We start from the raw sequence: 23,207 nt of genomic DNA, 5'->3' as shown, positions 1-23,207 counted from the left end.
AAGGCTAGAATACTTAATGAATACTTTGTATTGGTGTTTATTAAGGAGGTGGATGCTGACAAAATATCGGTAGAAGCAATGGAAGGGGTGAAAATTGATAGACAGGATGTACTAGAAAGGTTGGGTATGCTTAGAGTGGACAAGTCGCCTGGTCCAGATAACTTGCATCCCAGGTTGCAAAGGGAATTGGGGGAGGAGATAGTGGAAGGGCTTGCCATAATTTTCCAATCTTCCCTAGATGCGGGGAGGTGCCTGAGGTATGGAAAGTGGCAAATGTCGCACCATTGTTCAAGAAAGGGTGTAAGGACAAGCCTAGTAACTACAGGCCGGTCAGTTTAACATCAGTGGTGGGTAAAGTTTTAGAAACAATAATCAAGGAAAAAATTAACAGGCACTTGGAGAGGTTTAAACTAATTAAGGAGAGCCAATGGATTTGTAAAAGGCAGATTGTGTTTGACTAATCTAATTGAATTTTTTGATGAAGTAACAGACAGGATTGATGAAGGGAATGCAATGGATGTTGTCGACATGGATTTTCGGAAGGCGTTTGACAAAGTATCACATAGAAGGCTGGTTAACAAAATTGAGGCTCATGGAATAGGTGGGTCAGTGGCAGCTTGGATAAGGAATTGGCTTAAGGACAGAAAACAGCGAGTTGTGGTAAATGGCTGTTTTTCAGACTGGAGGATGATAAATAGTGGTGTTCCCCAAGGGTCAGTGCTGGGGCCACTGCTTTTTTGAGATATATAAATGCACTGGACATTGGAATACAGAGTAAAATTTCTAAATTTGCCGATGACACCAAACTTGGGGGTGTGACAAACAGTGATGATGATACCAATTGACTGCAACAGGACATAGAAAGGCTAGCCGAATGGGCAGACAATTTAATACAGAAAAATGTGAGGTGATGCATTTTGGCAGAAGGAACAGGGAGAGGCAATATACACTTAATGGCACAGTTTTAAAGAGTGTGCAGGGACAGTGGGACCTGGGAGTTAATGTGCATAGGTCCCTGAAGGTATTGAGAGAGTGGTTAACAAAGCATATGGGATCTTGGGCTTCATAAATACAGGTATTGAGTACAAAAGTAGAGAAGTTATGCTGCACCTTTATAAAGCGCTGCTTAGACCACAACTGGAGTATTGCATCCAGTTCTGGTCACCACACTTTAAGGATGTGAAGGCACTTGAGAGATTTAACAGAATAGTTCCAGGGATGGGTGATCTTAGCTACAAGGACAGGTTGGAGAAGCTGGATTTGTTTTCATTAGAGCAAAGGAGGTTGAGGGGTGATTGGATTGAAGTGTACAAGATTATGACGGGTTTGGATAGGCTAGACGGGGAAAGGCTGTTCCCACTAGTTGATGGTACAAGGACTAGGGGACACAGATTTAAGGTTTTGGGCAAGAGATACAGGGGGGATGTGAGGAAATACTTTTTTACGCAGCGAGTGGTGATGACCTGGAATTCGTTGCCAACGGAAGGGGTGGAAGCGGAGACACTCAATGTTTTCAAGGGGAGACTGGATAGGCATTTGAGGGAATTAAATTTGCAGGGCTATGGGGATAGAGCAGGGGAATGGGACTGACTGGATTGCTCTACAGAGAGTCGGCATGGACTCAATGAGCCAAATGGCCTCCTTCTGTGCCATTATGACTCTATGACTTGGGATGAGAGAGGATTGTGGAAGCGGGTACTGGGCTTCATACATGAGATAAGTGTAATGAGAGCCAGGGTGGAAATGGGCGAGATATTGTGGAGTTGTGGTAACATTTCAAGAAAGAGAACAGGACAGAGGAATTTAGACAAGCCCATTCACTCTGCCAATTGTGCCTAGTGCAAGTATAAGATGTTATACAGGTTTACCATATTAGTGTGTACGAGTGTTCCCAGATTACACACAACCATGGATTTTGGCCCAGAAATTCGGGTCCCAACGCGTGAGTACGGACGGAGTACTCGCGCGTGGACCCGATGGAAGTGCCGGAATCTTGCATGCACTACGCATGCGCGGGAAACCGGCACTTCCGATCCTCTGAAGCAAGGGGTTCAGAGGTCGAACGCATGCGCGCGGGAGTCTGCGCGTGCGCGTTGAACTTCCTTTTTTTTCAGGTTTTAACGTGCGGGTAAGTCTGTACATTTTAGAAATGTAAAAAGCAGCTGTAAGGACTTCATTTTCAAAGGTAAGTGGTCAATTATTTAAAATTAAAACATTTTTTTCCACAGGTTTTTTACTTTTAAATACTTTAAAGCAAGGTAAGTTTATTTTTAGCCGCGTTTTTTTATAAAATTATTTTTTTCAAAAATTTAAATTTTTGTTTAAAATAGTTATTTAATGTCATTTATAGTTTATTTACAAAGTGTGATTTAAAAAAAAAAATTATTTGAAGGTAAAGTACAGTTTTACAGCCTCAGCATTTATACGTTTTGACAGGTCTATCTGTCAAGACTTATGAATGGTGCATTCCCTGCTCCGATTGGCTGCCTGTTGCTCACGTGATCCCAGGGGACGCTTCGCACTAACTACGCCCCTGGGACACGCCAGCATAGCGCGCCGGCCTCTGGGACAGGCCTCGGAGAGGAATTCCACGCAGGCCAAGAGGTCAACTGCCGGCGCACTAGGTAAGTGTAGGTCGGGGGCTTGCACCCGCGGGAAGCCCCCGACCCGAATTTCTGGGCCATTGTGTATAATTTGCTTCAGTAGCTGTTAACCTCCCTCTTCCAGGTTCTTGGATTTGAAGGGGGAAATATTAAGCCAGGTGAATAAAGAAAGGCACAAAATTACAGGTAAGGAGAAAGCTTATCTAAAATCCCCCCCGTGAAGAAAGTTAAAAAGAAATCGAGTGGCATCTTTTATGCTATTACAGATAACAAATTACTGATGCATGCAGATTAAACCTTATTTACCAATGTGTATTAGGTTCATTAATCAGCTCAAAAACACAAATGTTTCTACCAATCATGAAGAATCCTGTCTCAATGCCTATTGTACAAGTAAAGCACCAACACATAACTGCATTGCATGAAGTCTCCTCTAAAGAGTAGAGTAATCTGATGCTGCCATTTACGCCTCTGTTTGTCACAAAGAATTACTGTCTCATTTTAACAACCCACAACAATGACACTTCTCATAGATATCAGTTATCATCAGTTGATCTCAAAACATGTTTGGAAAAACTTAGCTGTTCAAAATTTAAATGATATGTTTTAAGTTTAAAAACCATTTCTTTAGCAGACCTTCAACTCAGAAGATGGTCTCCTAACCGAGCAGCTCTTGTAAACATGAACAGTCCCCTCAATTTTTTTTTACCTCTTCCACAATTCCTCCAAATGAATCCCTCCGATCAGGATTTTTCCTGATCCTCCCACAGCATGGAAACAGCTCTAACCAACGTCACAAACAAGATTCTTTGTGACTGTAGTGCATTATCTTCACCGCACGTCAATTACAAGAGAAATGCAGGGAACAGCACCAACCGCTGTACATGGCCTTCTTTGATCTCACAAAGGCCTTCGTCACTGTCAACCGTGAGGGATTATGGAGTGTCCTCCTCAAATTCGGCTGCCCTCAAAAGTTTGTCACTATCCTCCGCCTGCTTCACGACGACATGCAAGCCGTGATCCTGACCAACCGTTCCACCACAGACCCAATTCACGTACGAACCAGGGTCAAGCAAGGCTGTGTCATCGCACCAACGCTCTTCTCGATCGTCCCTGCTGCAATGCTCCATCTCACCCTCAGTAAGCTCCCCACTGGAGTGGAGCTAATTTACAGAACAAACGGGAAACTGTTCAACCTCCGTCGCCTCCAGTCCAGAACCAAGGTCGTCCCATCCTCTGTCGTCGAATTACAGGAGGCAGACAGCGCTTGTGTCTGTGCTCACTCGGAGGTTGAACTCCAAACCATCGTCAACACCTTCACCGAAGCGTACAAGAGCATGGGCCTTACACTAAACATCCGTAAGACAAAGGTCCTCTACCAACCTGCCCCCGCCACACAGTACTGCCCCCCGATTATCAAGATCCACGACAAGGCCTTGGACAACGTGGATCACTTTCCATACCTCGGGAGCCTACTGTCAACAAGGGCAGACGTCGATGACGAAGTCCAACGCTGCCTTCAGTGTGCCAGTGCAGCCTTCGGTCGCCTGAGTAAGAGAGTGTTTGAAGACCAGGACCTCAAACACGGCACTAAGGTCATGGTCTACAGAGCAGCAGTGATACCCGCCCTGCTGTATGCCTCAGAGACATGGACCATGTACAGCAGGCACCTCAAAGCACTGGAGAGGTACCACCAACGCTGCTTCCGCAAGATCCTGCAAATCCATTGGCAGGATAGGCGCACCAACGTCAGTGTTCTTGCTCAGGCCAACATCCCCAGCATCGAAGCTTTGACCACGCTCGAACAGCTCTGATGGACAGGTCACATTGTCCGCATGCCCGATACGAGACTCCCAAAACAAGCGCTCTACTCGGAGCTCCAGCACGGCAAGAGAGCCTCAGGTGGGCAGAGGAGACGCTTCAAGGACACACTCAAAGCCTCCTTGAAAAAGTGCAACATCCCCACCGACACCTGGGAATCCCTGGCCCATGACCGCACAAAGTGGAGAAGCATCTGGGAAGGCGCCGAACACCTCGAGTCTCTTCGCCGGGAGCAAGCGGAAGCCAAGAGCAGGCAGCGCAAGGAGCGCACATCAACCCAAGCACCCCACCACCCACCCCTTCAACCACTGTCTGCCCCACCTGTGACAGAGACTGTAGGTCCCGCATTGGACTCATCAGTCACCTGCGAATTCGGTTCCGAGGGACTGCCTAAGAAGAAGATCCTTCCTCAGCTTCTCTGCAGCCATTGGTGTGGTCCTCCAGCATCTCTCCTCCATTGTCCAGCTCAGTGGGACTTCTGTCTTACCTATCTGATCATAGCTAGAGTGTCTCCAGTAATGCCTTCTCTTCCCACCTCACACAGTCACCTCGCAAGATCCCCAAGGATCCATCCTTGGCCCCCTCCTCTTCTTCATCTACATCCTGCCCCTTGGCAACATCTTCTGGAGACATAGGGTCAGCTTCCATATGTACGCTGATGATACCCAGCTCTACCTCTCCACCAGCTCTCCCGACCCCTCCATTGCCTCTGTGCTGTCAAATTCATTGTCCAATAACCAGTTTTGAAAGAGCTGCAAGTTCCCCAAGCTGAACACTGGGAAGACCAAAGCCATTTCTTTAGCCCCCATCACATACTCTGTATCCTCACCACTGACTCCATCCTCTTCTCCAGCCACTGTTGCAGACTGAACAGCGGTGTTTGTAACCTCAATGTCTGTTCAACCCCAAGGTGAGCTTCCGACTCCATATTTGCTCCATCACATAACCGCCTACTTCCACCTCCACCTCACCTCCCGCTGAGACTCTCATCATCACTAGTCATCTTCTGGCCAGCCTCCCATCCTCCCCCCATCTGCAAACTTCAGCTCATCCAAAACTATGCTGCTCATATCCTATCCTGTACTAAGTCCTGCTCGCCCATCACCACGGTCTTCTCTGATCTAAATTGACTCCAGCTCATAGAATCATTGAATGGTTATAGCAAGGAAGGCGGCCATTCGGCCCGTCGAGCCCGTGCTGGCTCTCTGCAAGAGCACTTCAGCTAGTCCCACTCCCCCGCCCTTTCCCCGTAGCCCTGCAAATTTATTTCCTTCAGGTACTTATCCAACTCCCTTTTGAAAGCCGTGCTTGAATCTGCCTCTACCACCCTTTCAGGCAGTGCATTCCAGATAACCACTTGCTGCGTAAAAAAGTTTTTTCTTACGTCGCCTTTTGTTCTTTTGCCAATCACCTTAAATCTGTGTCCTCTGGTTCTCGACCCTTCTGCCAATGGGAATAGTTTCCCTCTATCTACTCTGTCCAGACCCCTCATGATTTTGAACACCTCTATCAAATCACCTCTCAATCTTCTCTGCTCTAAGGAGAACAACCTCCGCTTCTTCAGTCTATTAAATTAATAACTGAAGTCCCTCATTCCTGGAATCATTTGCGTAAATCTTTTCTAACCCTCTCTAAGGCCTTCATATCCCTCCTAAAGTTTGGTGCCCAGAATTGGACACAGTACTCCAGTTGGGGCCTAACCAGTGTTTTATACAGGTTCATCATAATTTCCACACTTTTGTACTCTATACCTCTATTTATGAAGCCGAGGATCCCGTAAGCCTTTTCAATTGCTTTCTCAACCTGCCCTGCCACCTTCAACGATTTGTGCACACATACCCCCAGGTCTCTCTGTTCGTGCACCCCTTCAGGATTGTACCATTTAGTTTATATCTCCTCTCCTCATTCTTTCTACCAAAATGTATCACTTCACACTTTTCTGCGTTAAATTTCATCTGCCACGTGTCCGCCCATTTCACCAGCCTGTCTATGTCTTCCTGAAGTCTATCACTCTCCTCCTCACCGTTCACTATACTTCCAAGTTTTGTGTCATCTGCAAATTTTGAAATTGTGCCCTGTACACCCACGTCCAAGTCATTAATATATATCAAGAAAAGCAGTGGTCCTAGAACTGACCCCTGGGGAACACCACTGCGTACATTCCTCCAGTCCAAAAAACAATCGTTCATCACTACTCTCTGTTTCCTATCACTTAGCCAATTCCGTATCGATGCTGCCATTGTCCCTTTGATTCCATGGGCTTCAACTTTGCAGGCAAGCCTATTATGTGGCACTTTGTCGAACGCCTTTTAGAAATCCATGTACACGTCGTCAACTGCATTACCCTCATTAACCCTCTCTGTTACCTCATCAAAGAACTCAATCAAGTTAGTTAAACATGATTTGCCTTTAACAAATCCGTGCGGGCTTTCCTTAATTAATCCACACTTGTCCAAGTGACTGTTAATTTTGTCCCTGATTACTGTTTCTAAAAGCTTCCCCACTATCGAGGTCAAATTGACTGGCCTGTAGTTGCTGGGTTTATCTTTACACCCTTTTTTGAACAATGGTGTAACATTTGCAATTCTCCAGTCCTCTGGCACCACCCCCATATCTAAGGAGGATTGGAATATTATGGCCAGTACCTCCACAATTTCCTCAGCATCCTAGGATGCATCCCATCCGTTCCTGGTGATTTATCTACTTTAAGTACAGCCAGCCTTTCTCATGCCTCCTCTTTATCAATTTTTATCCTATCAAGCATCTCCACTACCTCCTCGATTACTATGTCTATGGCAGCATCTTCCTCCTTGGTGAAGACAGATGCAAAGTACTTGATTAGTAGCTCAGCCATACCCTCTGCATAGGTCTCCTTTTAGGTCCCTAATCGGCCCCACCCCTCCTCTTACTATTTATATGCCTTTTGGATTACCTTTTATGTTGGCTGCCATTCTATTCTCATACCCTCTCTTTGCCCCTCTTATTTTCTTTTTCACTTCTCCTCTGACATTTCTATATATAGCCTGATTCTCAGATGTATTTGCAACCTGACATCTGTCACACACACTCTTTTTCTGCATCATCATATTCTCCATCTCTTTTGTCATCCATCCATAGTTTCACCCCTCCCTTTCTCTGTAAGCTCCTCCACCCCTACAATCCATCTGAACTCTGTTCATCTGAATCTGGCCTCTTCTATATTCCTCCTCCCTTTACCCCAGCGCCGGTAGCCATAGCTTGCGATGCCTAGCCCCACATTCTGGAATTCCCTCCCTCAACTGTACTGCTTCTCCACCTTACCTTTCTCCTTAAAATGCACCTCTTAGGTCATTCCTCCTAATATTGCTTTCTTTGTCTTGGCATCCACTTTTTTCTTTGCACCTATGTAAAGTGCATGGATCATTGTGTATGTTAAAGGCACTATATAAATGCAAGTTATTGCTGTTGGTTGAAGTCTGTAAGTAGTAGAATCCAGGATATGTGTGTAATTAAATTGCCACCTTCAGCATTCACGATAGTATTTACTGCATCATAATTTTAAACAGCCAAGTTGTAGAAAACTTTTTTCCACTTCATATCAATTATTCTAATCAATTATGGGATTTATTGGAGGGTAGACACTGAACAAAAATGTATTATGACTGAACGCTTTTTAAAATGTTAAAAAAACTGTAATTTGTCTTTCCTTAATTGTGGAAATACCACACAGTACATACCAAAATGAAAGGGGACACAATTCAGCCCCCAAAACTTTGAATGAAAAAAAATGGTTACTGAAAATGAATTTACAAAAGCTTGAAAATTACAAAATAAGGAAATCATAACATATACTGCATGGCAGGAAGACAGACTAACTAGAAGTCGAAAAGTTAACAAGGACATTATATTAATAATGAGATAGATCCATCTATCAATTCTAACTGAATTCTAAAAGAACCAGAGGCGACATGAGGAAAAGAACCAGAGGCAACATGAGGAAAAACTTCTTTATGCAACAAGTGGTTAGGATTTGGAATGCACTGCCTGATAGGGTGGTAGAAGCAGATTCAATAGTCACTTTCAAAAGGGAATTGGATAAATACTTCAAGGAGAAAAAATTGCAGGGATATGGGGAAAGAGCGGGGTAGTTGGACTAACTGGATTGCTCTTTGAAAGAGTCGCCACAGACTCAATGGGCCAAATGGCCTCCTTCTGTGCTGTACTATTCTATGATTCTATGAACATACAACCCATCATCATTAGCCACTGGTATGAAACCTGCCTGGAATTACAGAATGGAATAAAATAAGTACCAACCTACCAATAAAGAGCAATAAATGTGCAATATTAATTGTACTTTTGTGCTGTGTTTCTTGAAACCTATGTTGGTCTGGGTTCAATACAGGTAGACTACCCTTTATCCGGACTTCCGAAAACCGAAACCCTCTAAAAACCGAAGGTTTTTTCGTTCAGCGTAAGTCGTGCGTACGAACGAAAAAACCTTCGGTTTTTAGAGGGTCCGGTTTCGGAAGTTCGGATAAAGGGTAAGTCGTGCGCACGACCCCCCGCCGACCCCGACAACCGCCGACCCCCCCGCGGACCCCGCCGGCCCCGACAACCGCCGACCCCGCCAGCCCCGACAACCGCCGACCCCCCCGCGGGCCCCGACAACCGCCGACCCCGCCAGCCTCGACAACCGCCGACCCCGACAACCGCCGACCCCGCCAGCCCCGACAACCGCCGACCCCCCCGCGGGCCCCGACAACCGCCGACCCCGCCAGCCCCGACAATCGCCGACCCCCCCGCGGGCCCCGACAACCGCCGACCCCGCCAGCCCCGACAACCGCCGACCCCCCCGCGGACCTCGCCGGCCCCGACAACCGCCGACCCCCCCGCGGACCCCGCCGGCCCCGACCCCCGCCGACCCCGACTGACTTACGCTGAGCGTCAGCGTAAGTCGTGCGCACGACCCCCCGCGGACCCCCCCGCCGACCCACCTTCCGAAATCCGAAATTCTCCTTTATCCGAAACTCGGCTGGTCCCGAGGTTTTCGGATAAAGGATAGTCTACCTGTATAACAAAATTCACTTAACAGCACAATGTAACAAAATTCACTTAATAGCACAATGTAACGTTGCAGTGTACTAATCAAGATAGCACGGGCTTTTCACCATGCTCCTTAGCACAAGCAAGGTATTATAGGATAACTTTACTTATGCTGGGAAGCATGGATATGAATCACCAGCATTTTATGATTTGGTACTTGTTGCACGCTGTTTAGGAGTAAGAAGAAAACTTGGTTGGTACTTAGCTTTCTGGTTCATTATGGGAGGAAAATAAAGGGACAATGTTTCCTCTTGACTGCATCTGGCAACCGCTCAACTTCCAGGTGCAGCAAACAGAAAATAGGGACGGAGAGCCATCACATGAGTTCTCCACACCCATTACACTGCTCCTGTATTTTCAGGGCTTCTGCAAAGCAATTTAACTAGGCCTGTGCTTACAGTAGGCACAACAACAACAACATATGGAGTTAGATCGCAGATCAGCCATGATCTCATTGAATGGCAGAACGGGCTCAAGAGACTGAGTGGCCTACTCCTGTTCCTATGTGCCTAACAACAACTTGCATTTAACTTAGTACAATGTCCAAAGGCACTTTCACACCTTTCCTCGGTGTGCTCCCTTGGGCATCTAAATGGTGGATGCCTAAAGGAAGTTGGTGGTGGGACTTGTGCCAGGGTACGTGGAAACACCCCAACAGATTAAAAAAAGGTATTTATTCCCCCCTCCCCCCAATCAGGGCAATCTTTGGACCTTGAGGCCTTCCGATTGCTACTCTCCAGGCTTGCTGTTTCAATCCTGTTGCAGCCTTTCAATTCCAGTGCAAGATTCTTCCAGGGAGGTAGCCGACGCTGAGAGACAGGGAAATTCAACGCACTCCTCCCTATGTAGTGTACCTCCAGAAACAGGAAAATAGGAGCAGGAGTAGGCCATTCGGCCCTTCGAGCCTGCTCCGCCATTCAATATGATCTTGGCTGATCCTCTATCTCAATCCCATATTTCCACTCTCTCCCCATACCCCTTGATGCCTTTTGTGTCTAGAAATCTATCTAGCTCCTTCTTAAATATATTCAGTGACTTGGCCTCCACAGCCTTCTGTGGTAGAGAATTCCACAGGTTCACCACCCTCTGAGTGAAGACATTTCTCCTCATCTCAGTCCTAAATGTCCTACCCCGTATCCTGGGACTGTGACCCCTCGTTCTAGACCCCCCAGCCAGGGGAAACATCCTCCCTTCATCCAGTCTGTCTAGCCCCATCAGAATTTTATACGTTTCAATGAGATCCCCTCTCATTCTGCTAAACTCTAGTGAATACAGGCCTAGTCGACCCAATCTCTCCTCATACGACAGTCCTGCCATCCCAGGAATCAGTCTGGTGAACCTTCGCGGCACTCCCTCTATGGCAAGTATATCCTTTCTTAGGTAAGGAGACCAAAACTGCACACAGTACTCCAGGTGTGCTCTCACCAAGGCCCTGTACAACTGTAGTAAGACATCCTTGCTCCTGTACTCAAATCCTCTTGCAATGAAGGCCAACATACCATTTGCCTTGCTGCACCTGCATGTTTGCTTTCAGTGACTGGTGTACAAGGACACCCAGGTCCCTTTGTACATCAGCATTTCCCAATCTATCACCATTTAAATAATACTCTACCTTTGTTTTTCCTACCGAAGTGGTTAACTTCACATTTATATACTGCATCTGCCATGTATTTGCCCACTCACTTAACTTGTCTAAATCGCCTTGAAGCCTCTTTGCATCCTCCTCACAATTCACAATCCCACCTAGTTTCATGTCGTTAGCAAACTTGGAAATATTACATTTGGTTCCCTCATCCAAATCATTGATATATATTGTGAATAGCTGGGGCCCAAGCACTGATCCCTGCGGTACCCCACTAGTCACCACCTGCCACCCCGAAAAAGACCCATATATTCCTACTCTCTGTTTCCTGTCTGTTAACCAATTTTCAGTCCATGCCAGCATATTACTCCCAATCCCATGTGCTTTAATTTTGCACACTAACCTTTTATGTGGGACTTTATCAAAGGCCTTCTGAAAATCCAAATATACCACATCCACTGGTTCTCCCTTATCTATTCTGCCAAAAAACTCCAGTAGGTTTGTCAAACACGATTTCCCTTTCATAAATCCATGTTGACTTTGTCTAATCCCGTTGATATTTTCTAAGTGTCCTGTTATCACATCCTTTATAATAGACGCTAGCATTTTCCCTGCTCCTTTTTTAAATACAGTAGTGGGGTTGCATTTGCCACCCTCCAATCTGCAGGAACTGTTCCAAAATTCTATAGATTATGGAAGATGACAACCAATGCCTCCACTATTTCCATAGCTACCACTTTTAGTACTCTGGGATGCAGGTTATCAGGCCCTGGGGATTTATCAGCTTTCAGTCCCATTAATTTCTCCAGCACTGTTTTTTCACTAATACTAATTTCCTTTAATTCCTCCTTCTCACTAGACCCTTGGTTCCCTAGCATTTCTGGGAAGTTATTTGTGTCCTCTACCGTGAAGACAGAACCAAAGTATTTGTTTAATTGTTCTGGCATTTCCTTGTTCCCCATTATAAATTCTCCTGTTTCTGACTGTAAGGGACCTACATCTAGTACACTGTGTCTGTTCAGTGCCCAACAGGGGCTCGGAGAGGAATAGTTAATCTTATACCTTAATGTATGAAGCTATTTGATACCTAACTGGTAACTTCACTGATGAGGACACAACAAAATGGAATCAACTACAGGTAGACTATCCTTTATCCGAAAACCTCGGGACCAGCCGAGTTTCGGATAAAGGAGAATTTCGGATTTCGGAAGGTAGGTCGGCGGGGGGGGGGGGGGGTCGGCGGGGGGGGGGGTGGTCGGCGGGGGGTCGTGCGCACGACTTACGCTGACGCTCAGCGTAAGTCAGTCGGGGTCGGCGGGGGTCGGGGCCGGCGGTTGTCGGGGCCCGCGGGGTGGTCGGCGGTTGTCGGGGCTGGCGGGGTCGGCGCCGGCGGGGTCGGCGGTTGTCGGGGCTGGCGGGGTCGGCGGTTGTCGGGGCTGGGGGGGTCGGCGGTTGTCGGGGCCCGCGCGGTCCGCGGGGGGGGGGGGTCGTGTGCACGACTTATCCTTTATCCGAACTTCCGAAACCGGAACCCTCTAAAAACCGAAGGTTTTTTCGTTCGTACGCACGACTTACGCTGAACGAAAAAACCTTCGGTTTTTAGAGGGTTTCGGTTTTCGGAAGTCCGGATAAAGGGTAGTCTACCTGTATAACTATAACCAAGTAACTGCAGCATTAACATTTGGTGCACAATTTTTGTTATGCAATACAAGAAAATCTCAACAAAGCATAAGCCAATAAGCTGCTAATATAGCAAAGTCTGGACAAACTAGGCCATTTTAGCTGATAACCTCAGCCTTCATCGGGCTGATAATAAAATCACATTGCGATCGCTACCTAGAAGTTTTATAGTTCTTGCACTGTACTTCTAATCCCTCCCCCATTTTGGGAGCCAATTAAAGGTGTGAAAAGATTAAGGGGATTTAGGATCCCATGGGAATATCAACACCTACTTGCTCCTTTGTTATTTTCAAGATTTAGAAAATCTGCCGCATTGCAAACTGAGGCAATTTATTTGGGTTTGTATCCCATGATCTTTCTTATCTCCTAGTAAAGATTTTTGGTACACTTGAGTGCACTTGGTAATATTCAAGGTGAAGAAATGGCTGCTGATTGTTATTGGAAGCAGAGATACAATCATGAAGCATTTTGTGAGAATGGTACAAAAAGCTTATTTTACCTTCTTTTCATTTGCACACCATTTTCAACCAACCAATCTTATTGCCTCAGGTCCTATTTCTTTGTGTTTCCTGTTAATTCAAAATTATCACACTTTTCCACTCTGAACTAGGTATATGTGTTTGACCATAGGCAGGAGAGGGAAGATTTGTTTCTGTACACTGTGTGCAACATAGTCCTAAACCTGCTCTTTATAAACAGTTTTATGGTTTTGTCACACAAAAGAAATCTTCCCCCATGGTATTATTTTCTTCATTTCACCAATACAAGCAGCACTGAAGTTTTTACATGGGATTTTAGACTCAGCCTTATGGTGCAGAAAGCATACATTTTTGTTGCTGCTGGTTTATGATATCTGTAAACAGGACTGTGTACATCTGCTCTACAATTTCTGCATTGCAAAACTACAATGTCTGCCTGGATTGCTCGAAGTCAACTCCCTTGGAAGAGGAGTCATTACTTGCTAGCAAACTAACTCCTATATTTGACATTTGGCCCAAATAAATAAAATTACTGTATATGTTTTCCTCAATTTGAACTTTATTCAGAAAAGGCAAGACTTCTGTCCTACATTTTGTATAATTATGCTACAGTAGCTATTGAGGCCAAAATAAGCAATGTCATCCTCATAGATTTAGCAGCTTACAAAGAACTGATGAAACCTCTACATATTTCAGATTTCACAGACAAGAATCAAGGTAATGAATACAAAGGTTGGTATCCTTACTATAGATTCAGGCAAGCAAAAATGTTGTGGTTCAGTTGTATGAAATTACCATTATAAATTTGTATAAATTATGCCCTTTTTAAAATTTGGATGTAAATATAGGCCCATAAATTCCGTTCCCTGTGTACTCACCCGTAGGGCCAACGGAAGTGCCGGTTTTAGGCATGCACTGCGCATGCGCTGGAAACCGGAACTTCCGTTCTTTGAAGAAAGGGCTTCACAGGACAAACACCTGAAGGTAAGTCTAGAACAGCTGCACCTGGAAAAGCAGGCGCAAGGTCTGCTTTTGCCAGGCTAAGAGGTGAAGAAAGTAAAAAAATTATTTTTTTCCACTGATTTATCATTTTAAAATACTTTAAAGCAAGGTAAGTTTATTTTTAGCCCTGTTAAAAACTTTAATAATTTTTTTCAAAAATTTAAATTTTTGTTTAAAATAGGTAATTTATAGTCATTTTAAAAATGTGATTTAAAAAAAAAAAATTATTTGAAGTTTTACTTATGTTTTGGGGCTGATCTCTATTCATAGATTTGACAGGTCTTCCTGTCAAATCCATGAATGGAGATTCCCTGCTCTGATTGGCTCCCCATGGCCCACGTGATCCCAGGGACGCTGCAAACTACCTGCGCCCCTGGGATACGCGTGCCCTGCACACCGGCAGCTTGAAGAGGCACAGCAATGGAATTCTGCGCCTTCCGAGAGCCCTCTGGTCCAGGCGGAGATTTTTCCAAATCACAGCCCTCCGCCCGCGAGAGGGCTGCGAATGGAATTTCTGGGCATACAGTACTATATTTTATTTGATTCCCACAAGAAGCAGCTGTGACTGTCAACACACGTACATCTATAGATGTTCCAGACTGCAACATGCTACGAACTTTTGAGGATCATCAGCTTCATATTGAGTGCATCGATGATTAAGAAGCATTTAAATCTATTAAAACAAAAATATAATTCCTCACATTGTGTCCTTCAAATCTAAGTCAGTAAATAAGTTTGTAACTAATTCAGTAACCCTTGCTGGAAATGCTTGTGTGTGGACAGTGTGTGTGGACAGTGGGTGAAGGCAGGATGAGACTCGGCTGTGATGCCCCTGCAGTTAAATAGCCTGCTGGCATTCATCGTCATGGTTTAGAAACTGGAGGGTGATTGGTACCTATGGAACTGTACCCCATCGAAAAATCAATAAATAAGGCCTGAAAACGGGCGCGGGTATTGTGAAGCACGACTACCCCGTGTCCGTTCCTTCTGATGCAGGCAGCATGCAAACTTCGTGCTGCCTGATAATTTAAATGGCAACAGCGTGCAGCCCAGTGCTAAATGTGTTGTTGAGTGGCTGCATGCCTCAGCAGGGGGCCCAAGTTCATGCGAGGCTAGCACCAAATAAAGCCAGCCTACAGTTCTTAAAGCCAGCCTGCACCTCTTAAAGGGGAGGTGCATTCCTGCTGCAGCAGGTTCTGGAAGTCATTGCAGAGGAGTGCGTGACCTACAGGAACAGTGAAGGTGGCCCAACATAGCAGAGAGAGGGCTCCCAGATTTTCCGATACAGCATTCAAGGCCCTGGTGCAGGAGGTGGACAGAAGAGGTGCCCTCTATCCAGAGGGTGCAAAGAGGCCCTCGCTGAGAATGGAATGGGAGCACATAGCCGTTGCTGTCAATGCAAGTAGTGTAGCCCCGAGGACCTGAATGCAGTGCAGAAAGAAGTTTAATGACCTCACACGAGTGGTTAAGATCTGAATTCATCTTCAAATGCCATATCCCACCATCTGCACCACTAGCTTCACACGCTGCTCAATGCACCACACCCCCAGCACTCACTTACCAACAATCTCTATCAAACATACACATATCTCACATTCAAAACTTCACCTCATCCTTTCACACTTACCACTGCTGCAAGCCTCACATCCACAACTCACACCTTGCACACACTGCCAGCTATTCAACCATGACAGGCATAATACCTAAACACATTGCACCACACTCACCAACACACTTCCCTTTCTCTTGCAGGACAAGGTGGCTCATAACCGAGGCAGCAGGACCTAACCAGCAGGGGACAGGAGCGCCTGCTTGGCCTATCCCCATGGAGGAGACGGTGCTGGAGATTATTGGAGCAGCCATCACTGAGCCCGTGGCCAGCAGCGGGGCTGAAACAATCCAAGACGATGGTATCCTCATATCTAATCCCTATTCTCACATCCCACTTCCCCCTCATCCCACAATCTCTTCTGATTTAGAAGCTGCAGATGGTGTAAGCATGAACCTCTTGCTTCCGCGCACCCCCCCCCCTCCCCCCTCACCACAATCTTACCCATGTGCCTTTCTCTTTTCAGATAGCCAAGAACTGCAAACTGGCCAGGCAGTGGTGGAGGAGCAGGAAATGCAAGAGGAAGGCGGCAAAGATGCAGAAGATGTACCGACACTCAATTTCACACTTGCAGCCACCAGCTCAGATACTGACACTCCGTGTACTTTAGAGGATAGGTTAGATGTGGGATCTGCATGTGGTGAGACACCGGGCACGAGTGGCCTGCAGGAAGGGCAGGGGAAAAGGGTAGCGCAGGTGCCAGTTCCCCGGAGGGTGAGGTCACACACAAGCTCTGCTGCACAGGACTCAGATCTGGAATTTGATGGGGCAGCCCACAGATGAAGGCTGATGGGTATGCACAATGAAATGCTTGTTGCATTGGGAGGCATCCAGAAAACCTGACTGCAATGTCAAGGAGCATGAAGGAGTCTGGCACCAACCTTGTACAGGGCTTTTCAGAGCTTGGAGGCATCCTTTCCAGCATGGAAGTGATGGGCAACTCCATTAGCGCCCTTGTGGACCCAACCATGATGCAGCGTCTGATGGCCGATGTCTCAGCTTCCATTGCAGCACAAGCAGAAGCCACCCAACATCGGAGTGCTACAGTGGAAGCTCAGACTGAAGTCATGCAAGCTCAGCTTGTTGTCATGCAAGCATAGACTGCTGCCATCATGGCTGCGGTTACCAGTGTTGAAAGGGGCTTGCAGGGTGTCACAGCAGTCCAGCAATCTGTCCTCCAACAGGATTGCTGAGGCGCCGCCCCGGGGGAGTGGCAGTGGCTCCGTGGAGCATGAACCTGCTGTCCTCTCTCAGGATGACAGCATTCGTCCACTCACCACTGCCGCTCTGCCAGTGCCCTTGCTGTTGCCTGTCAGACAGCCAGCCCAGACTGTTGCCGCCCATGCCAAGGTGGTGCAGTCTAAAGCCGGGTCGTCTAGGCCCAGAGCTGTTCAAGGTCATCCTGCAAGGCCATCTGCAGTCTCCTCCACAGAAAGTCACCAACCATGCTGTCGCCACTGGGTAGCATTGCATAGTAGTACTAGGACAGGCAAAGGCACATGAAAGACAGGCACGAAGGGAATGCACAAGTTTGATTAGTTGACTTTGTTATGTAATATTGGATGGGCTGATGTATAAATTTGGTTTGGAATGTTTGTTTTGTGGTGGTTTTTATTGTAGCAGTGTGGCCAAGAGGACGATATGATGGTCCGTAACAGAGGGAAGGCAAGGAGTGGGACTATGGGTTAATGCATAGGGATTTGGTGTTGTGTTCACTGGTACCGTAGTTGGATCAGTTGATCACAGGCAGCCCGGCCAGAAAGGGGCTGTGTTGGTTGCCTCTTCCCTTCCTCCTCTTCCTTCTCCTCAGCTCTTTGCCATATACCTGGTGGCAAGGGCTGTGCCCTCATGGTTGTGCAGCATGCTTGTGACCACGACAAATCTTGAGACGCGCTTTGGCGAGCACTGCAGGGCTCCTCCAGAGCGGTCCAGGCAGCGGAAGCATTGTTTAAGGACCCCAATGGTGTCTGCTTGATCAAATTCCATATGGCAGCATGGCTATCGTTATAGACATGCTGCCCACATGTGGTTGTGGTGTGGAGATGCCGGAGTTGGACTGGGGTGGACAAATGTAAAAAGTCACACAACACCAGGTTATACTCCAACAGCTTTATTTGAAATCACAAGCTTTCGGAGCGCTGCTCCTTCTTCAGGTGAAGTGGAGAAATGCATAAAGACACAGCTTATATAGTCAGAGAATCATGTCAGATGTTTACAGGTAACCTTTCCAACTGCCATTAATCACACCTCGGCAGAGAGATAATCACAGCAGTCAAAGGTGTGAATGGTGTCCAAACAGGTCAGTCAGGGAAACATTACATCAAAGAACAATGAGGTGGGGTCACAAGGGGTCAAATATTGCAGATGCTGGGGTCTGTATGAAAAACAAAAAAAGACAAAAAACATTTTGTTTTTTTTTTTTGGCTGGAAATCACAGCAGGTCCGGCCGCATCCGTGTAGAGAGAACAAGCCAATGTCGACTCGAGTCTGGATGACCCTGCATCAGGTGGGGTTACATGTAGCGTGACATGAACCCAAGATCTCTGTTGAGGCCGTCCTCATGGGTGCGGAACTTGGCTATCAGTTTCTGCTCGACGATTTTGCGTTGTCGTGTGTCTCGAAGGCCACCTTGGAGAGTGCTTACCCGAAGATCGGAGGCTGAATGTCCTTGACTGCTTAAGTGTTCCCCGACTGGGAGGGAACACTCCTGCCTGGTGATTGTTGCGCGGTGTCCGTTCATCCGTTGTCGCAGTGTCTGCATGGTCTCGCCGATGTACCATGCTCCGGGGCATCCTTTCCTGCAACGTATGAGGTAGACAACGTTGGCCGAGTCACATGAGTATGTACCATGTACCTAGTGGGTGGTGTCCTCACGTGTGATGATGGTATCTGTGTTGATGATCTGGCATGTCTTGCAGAGGTTGCTGTGGCAGGGTTGTGTGGTGTCGTGGTCGCTGTTCTCCTGAAAGCTGGGTAATTTGCTGCGAACGATGGTCTGTTTGAGGTTAGGCGGCTGTTTGAAAGCGAGTAGTGGAGGCGTGGGGATGGCCTTAGCGAGGTGTTCGTCGTCATCGATGACATGTTGAAGGCTGCGAAGAACACGGCGTAGTTTCTCCGCTCCGGGGAAGTACTGGACGACGAAGGGTACTCTGTTGGTTGTGTCCCGTGTTTGTCTTCTGAGGAGGTCTATGCGATTTTTCGCTGTGGCCCGTCGGAACTGTCGATCGACGAGTCGAGCGTCATATCCCGTTCTTACAAGGGCGTCTTTCAGTGTCTGTAGGTGTCCATCGCGTTCCTCCTTGTCTGAGCAGATCCTGTGTATTCGCAGGGCTTGTCCATAGGGGATGGCTTCTTTAACGTGGTTAGGGTGGAAGCTGGAGAAGTGAAGCATCGTGAGGTTGTCCGTGGGCTTGCGGTAGAGTGAAGTGCTGAGGTGTCCGTCTTTGATGGAGATTCTTGTGTCCAGGAATGAGATTGATTCTGAGGAGTAGTCCATGGTGAGTTTGATGGTGGGATGGAACTTGTTGATGTTATCGTGTAGTCTTTTCAGTGATTCTTCGCCGTGGGTCCATAGACACACGACAACGCAAAATCGTCGAGCAGAAACTGATAGCCAAGTTCCGCACCCATGAGGACGGCCTCAACAGAGATCTTGGGTTCATGTCACGCTACATGTAACCCCACCTGATGCAGGGTCATCCAGACTCGAGTCGACATTGGCTTGTTCTCTCTACACGGATGCGGCCGGACCTGCTGTGATTTCCAGCCAAAAAAAAAAAAAAAAATGTTTTTTGTCTTTTTTTGTTTTTCATACAGACCCCAGCATCTGCAATATTTGACCCCTTGTGACCCCACCTCATTGTTCTTTGATGTAATGTTTCCCTGACTGACCTGTTTGGACACCATTCACACCTTTGACTGCTGTGATTATCTCTCTGCCGAGGTGTGATTAATGGCAGTTGGAAAGGTTACCTGTAAACATCTGACATGATTCTCTGACTATATAAGCTGTGTCTTTATGCATTTCTCCACTTCACCTGAAGAAGGAGCAGCGCTCCGAAAGCTTGTGATTTCAAATAAAGCTGTTGGACTATAACCTGGTGTTGTGTGACTTTTTACATTTGTCCACATGTGGTTGGGTTGCGCACCTGAGTCATGAGTCAGCAGATAGTCCTTGTTGCCCAGTAGCCACCCTCTGGTTTGTCGTGGTGGCTGAAAAGCAGATGGAACAGCGGGCTGCCACAGAATGAAGGCATCATGGCTGCTGCCAGGATATCGACCATTGACTTGCATGATGCACTAAGTATGATACACACCAGCTGGACATTGAGGGAATGGAATTGCTTCCAGTTGCGGTACATCTCTTGGTTCACATGCGGCACCTGCAAAGCGACGTGTGTGCAGTCAATGGCACCCTGCACCATGGCGAAGCCGCGTGCTCGCACCGCCTGCTTCTCTCTGGCAAGCGAGAATGAAATGTATTCACCTCTCTTTGCATAGAGAGCCTCAGTGACTTCCCTTATGCAACAGTGAACGGCGAACTGTGAGATGCTGCAAATGTCACCTGCTCCAGCCTGGAAGGAACCCAACGCATAGAAATTCATGGCCACGCTCACCTTCACAGCCACTGGCAATGCCGCCCTCACCCTGCCCTGAGGCTGCAGGTCTGCCTGCAACAGATGGCAGATTTCAGTGAGCACCTCCTTAGTGAAGCGGAGACGTCGCATGCACTGTTCCTCGCTGAGGTTGAGGTAAGAGAAGTGCTCCCTGAAGACCCTGGGTGGATATAGCCTCCTGCTGAGAGCTCTTCTCCCCTTCCTCCCTCTTCGAGCAGTTTGTCCTCCTCTGTGTCGCCTCTGCTCATTCTCTCTATCCTGCTGCAGGCCAAGGAGGATACAAACTACAGCACCATGTCTGGGAGCAACTGATCCAAGTAGAAGCCTTGAAGAAATCTGCCACACCACTGCCTTGAGACTTCAGCAACTTCAAATAAGACACAAACCAAGAAACACCTCTACAAACTCACCAAGAGCCAGTAGAAATCAATCAGCAACTAACCTGAGAGCAGGTGATGATCCCTTTCAATAGCACTGGTGGGGAGTCCTTCTTGCTGTTGAACACATGTTCAGCTGTACGTGTTTAAGAGTTCAGCTGTACATGTTTAAGAGAGGGCATTGCAGCCTTGAAGTCGAAAATGGCAGCGCTAGGGTCAAATCAGTGTTGCACGCTGACTGACGTTACGATCTGCGTACTCAAGCGCACGCTCCCAGTGCCCGCACTAGTGATCTCACCAAAATGGTGTTCGTCGCGGCCTGCAGCAGAAGTGTGCACGTGCAGCGCGGATGGCATTTTGGGCACAAAATGGCACACATAGCGTCAAAAAACCGAGTGCTACCGAGCCGAATTTCGCAGCAAAAGCCTTTAGAAGAGAGGGGAAAGTTGTCAAAGAGAAAAAAACAGATTGCTTGCTTTACTTAAAAAAAAATTACTGCACTGTTTACATTAGTGATATGTATTAATGTAAAGTATAGGCTACTAGTGGAGAGGTGCACTACTTAAAACAAGTAGCTTGTGTTCTTGATAATGTTTTTTCAGTTACATGTTGAAGATGGAGATGATGCACAGTGTAAGTGTTAAGAAGCAATCATGAGAATTCTTAAATGTAATTTTATAGTACTTCACAAGGCACAGAGAAACTAAAATGTACTGGAGAATTACCAATATGAAATTTGACAAACCTCAGGGGGGAAAAAAAAAAAATCAGGACTGAACATATACTAGAGATGAACACGGTAGTAATTTCCATGGCAACTCACCAGATGATGTTGCAGAGGTGGCGAGTCAATAGACTTGTGGCTTTTGCTCTGATTGGCATTCACACTCTATTTGAGAGAAAGGGAATCAAGAGAAGAAATAAGTAAAGCACGGCCATATCTTATGACCTGGTTTTTTGTGATTTTTATTCCTATCTTGATGTGCTACAAAAAAGCTGAACATACCGTGAATATTTTAAGAAAAATCAAAAGGCAAACCTTAATGTCTTGCATGTGAGATTGCCAGTGCTCTGCCTCCTGAAAGAGATAGCATGATTACTGTTAAATCTTCTGTAAAACAGAATCATTTTGAATCACTCACCCTATCAGCTTCTGAATTTAACAAAAAAAAGCAGAGAGCTATTAAACTACAGATAATACAGTATAGTCATTCTACATTCCTGGCTCTTACAATTAAGTCACTGGCACCCAAACGCAAAATTCAAACATGTACAATAAACCTCAATCTCTGCTTACAATTCTAGCATTGAAAAGTAAGTTAGTTCTACGAACCTAAAACAGTTCAAACTCCTTACAGCGAATAGGTTGCTGTCTTTACAACATAGTCTCCCTTTAACCTCGAAAAATAAACAGAAACCTTTTCCTATTCACTACTCAGTAGCAGTAAGCAGCTATCACAATTAGGATTTCCATCTGTCTTGAAATGTGATGACTTTAGAAATCTTTCACGGATTTCTACCAAATCTGCTTCATGTTTTCAAGAGATGAGTTGATGCCAGGCCAAATTCAATGGTGTAATCGTGGTACTCAATACTTTTAGTTTCCATTGCGATATCTTAAAGGCGTTTATTGTTGCTCTGATCTTAAAGATTGACTTCTTTATATGAAACACAAATTCTTGATTTTCAGTTTATTAATAGATTAATCTCCTACAGGTTACCGCAAAAATCTTACTTAGCACAAAAGGGGAGCAATTAAGTATCGCCCCATTTGGGGCGCAAAGATTAACGCCTGGTGCTAATTATCGCCTCCGACTGCAAACTTGGCTTTTATCGCCCCTGGAGGTGATTGGAGCGCTAAATCAGGCGCTTCACAACTGTCTTGAGGCGCAAAGGCCGAGGAGCGAGGCGCTACCTCAGAGCGCTGGCAAAGCTCATGTGATGTCAGTCAGCAATGGAACACAGACACAATGGCGCCGGCCAGTTCTTAAAGGGGAGGGTCGATCTTGCTCTCCATCCACATCCTGCTCATTGCAGCCTTGATTCTCGGCCTGGAGAGACCGGTACATCAAATCTGCTGGAAAGAACAATGGAGAGACCCAGGGAAAGAGCTCAGAGTGCAGCCCCCACAGTCTTTTCTAAATCAATACAAGGAAGGGCAAATCAAAATGAACCTGCAAAGTGCTGCTCGGTACCCAAAACCCCTTCAAACAGCGTTGAATCTCTCCAGAAGGCTCTCTCTCTCTCTCTCAGAATGCGTGGTGCAAAAATGTCACCAACAAAAAAAGGCAAGAAGCGGTCACCTTTAAATAGCACTCCCCCAGTCTGTTCCTGACTGCAAAACGCTCCCCTC

General features: G+C 46.5%; 1 protein-coding gene across 4 annotated transcripts in view; it reads right to left on the bottom strand.

Annotated features, from left to right (window-relative positions):
* Positions 1 to 23,207, bottom strand: part of kiaa0586 (KIAA0586 ortholog) — a 674,053-nt gene that overhangs the window by 386,723 nt on the left and 264,123 nt on the right. For all 4 annotated transcript variants that reach the window (XM_086003275.1, XM_086003276.1, XM_086003277.1 and 1 more), the window contains exons 11-12: positions 21,894 to 21,932; positions 21,678 to 21,743 (exon numbers count right to left, since the gene is read on the bottom strand). In XM_086003275.1, coding sequence (XP_085859401.1) covers positions 21,678 to 21,743; positions 21,894 to 21,932 — 105 coding nt within the window. The remainder of the gene's footprint in view (positions 1 to 21,677; positions 21,744 to 21,893; positions 21,933 to 23,207) is intronic.

The sequence above is a fragment of the Somniosus microcephalus genome, chromosome 12, assembly GCF_052327205.1.
Source record: "Somniosus microcephalus isolate GS21.2 chromosome 12, FLI_Smic_1.0, whole genome shotgun sequence".
NCBI classification, from domain to species: domain Eukaryota; kingdom Metazoa; phylum Chordata; class Chondrichthyes; order Squaliformes; family Somniosidae; genus Somniosus; species Somniosus microcephalus.
This window is presented reverse-complemented; position numbering and strand designations above follow the sequence as displayed.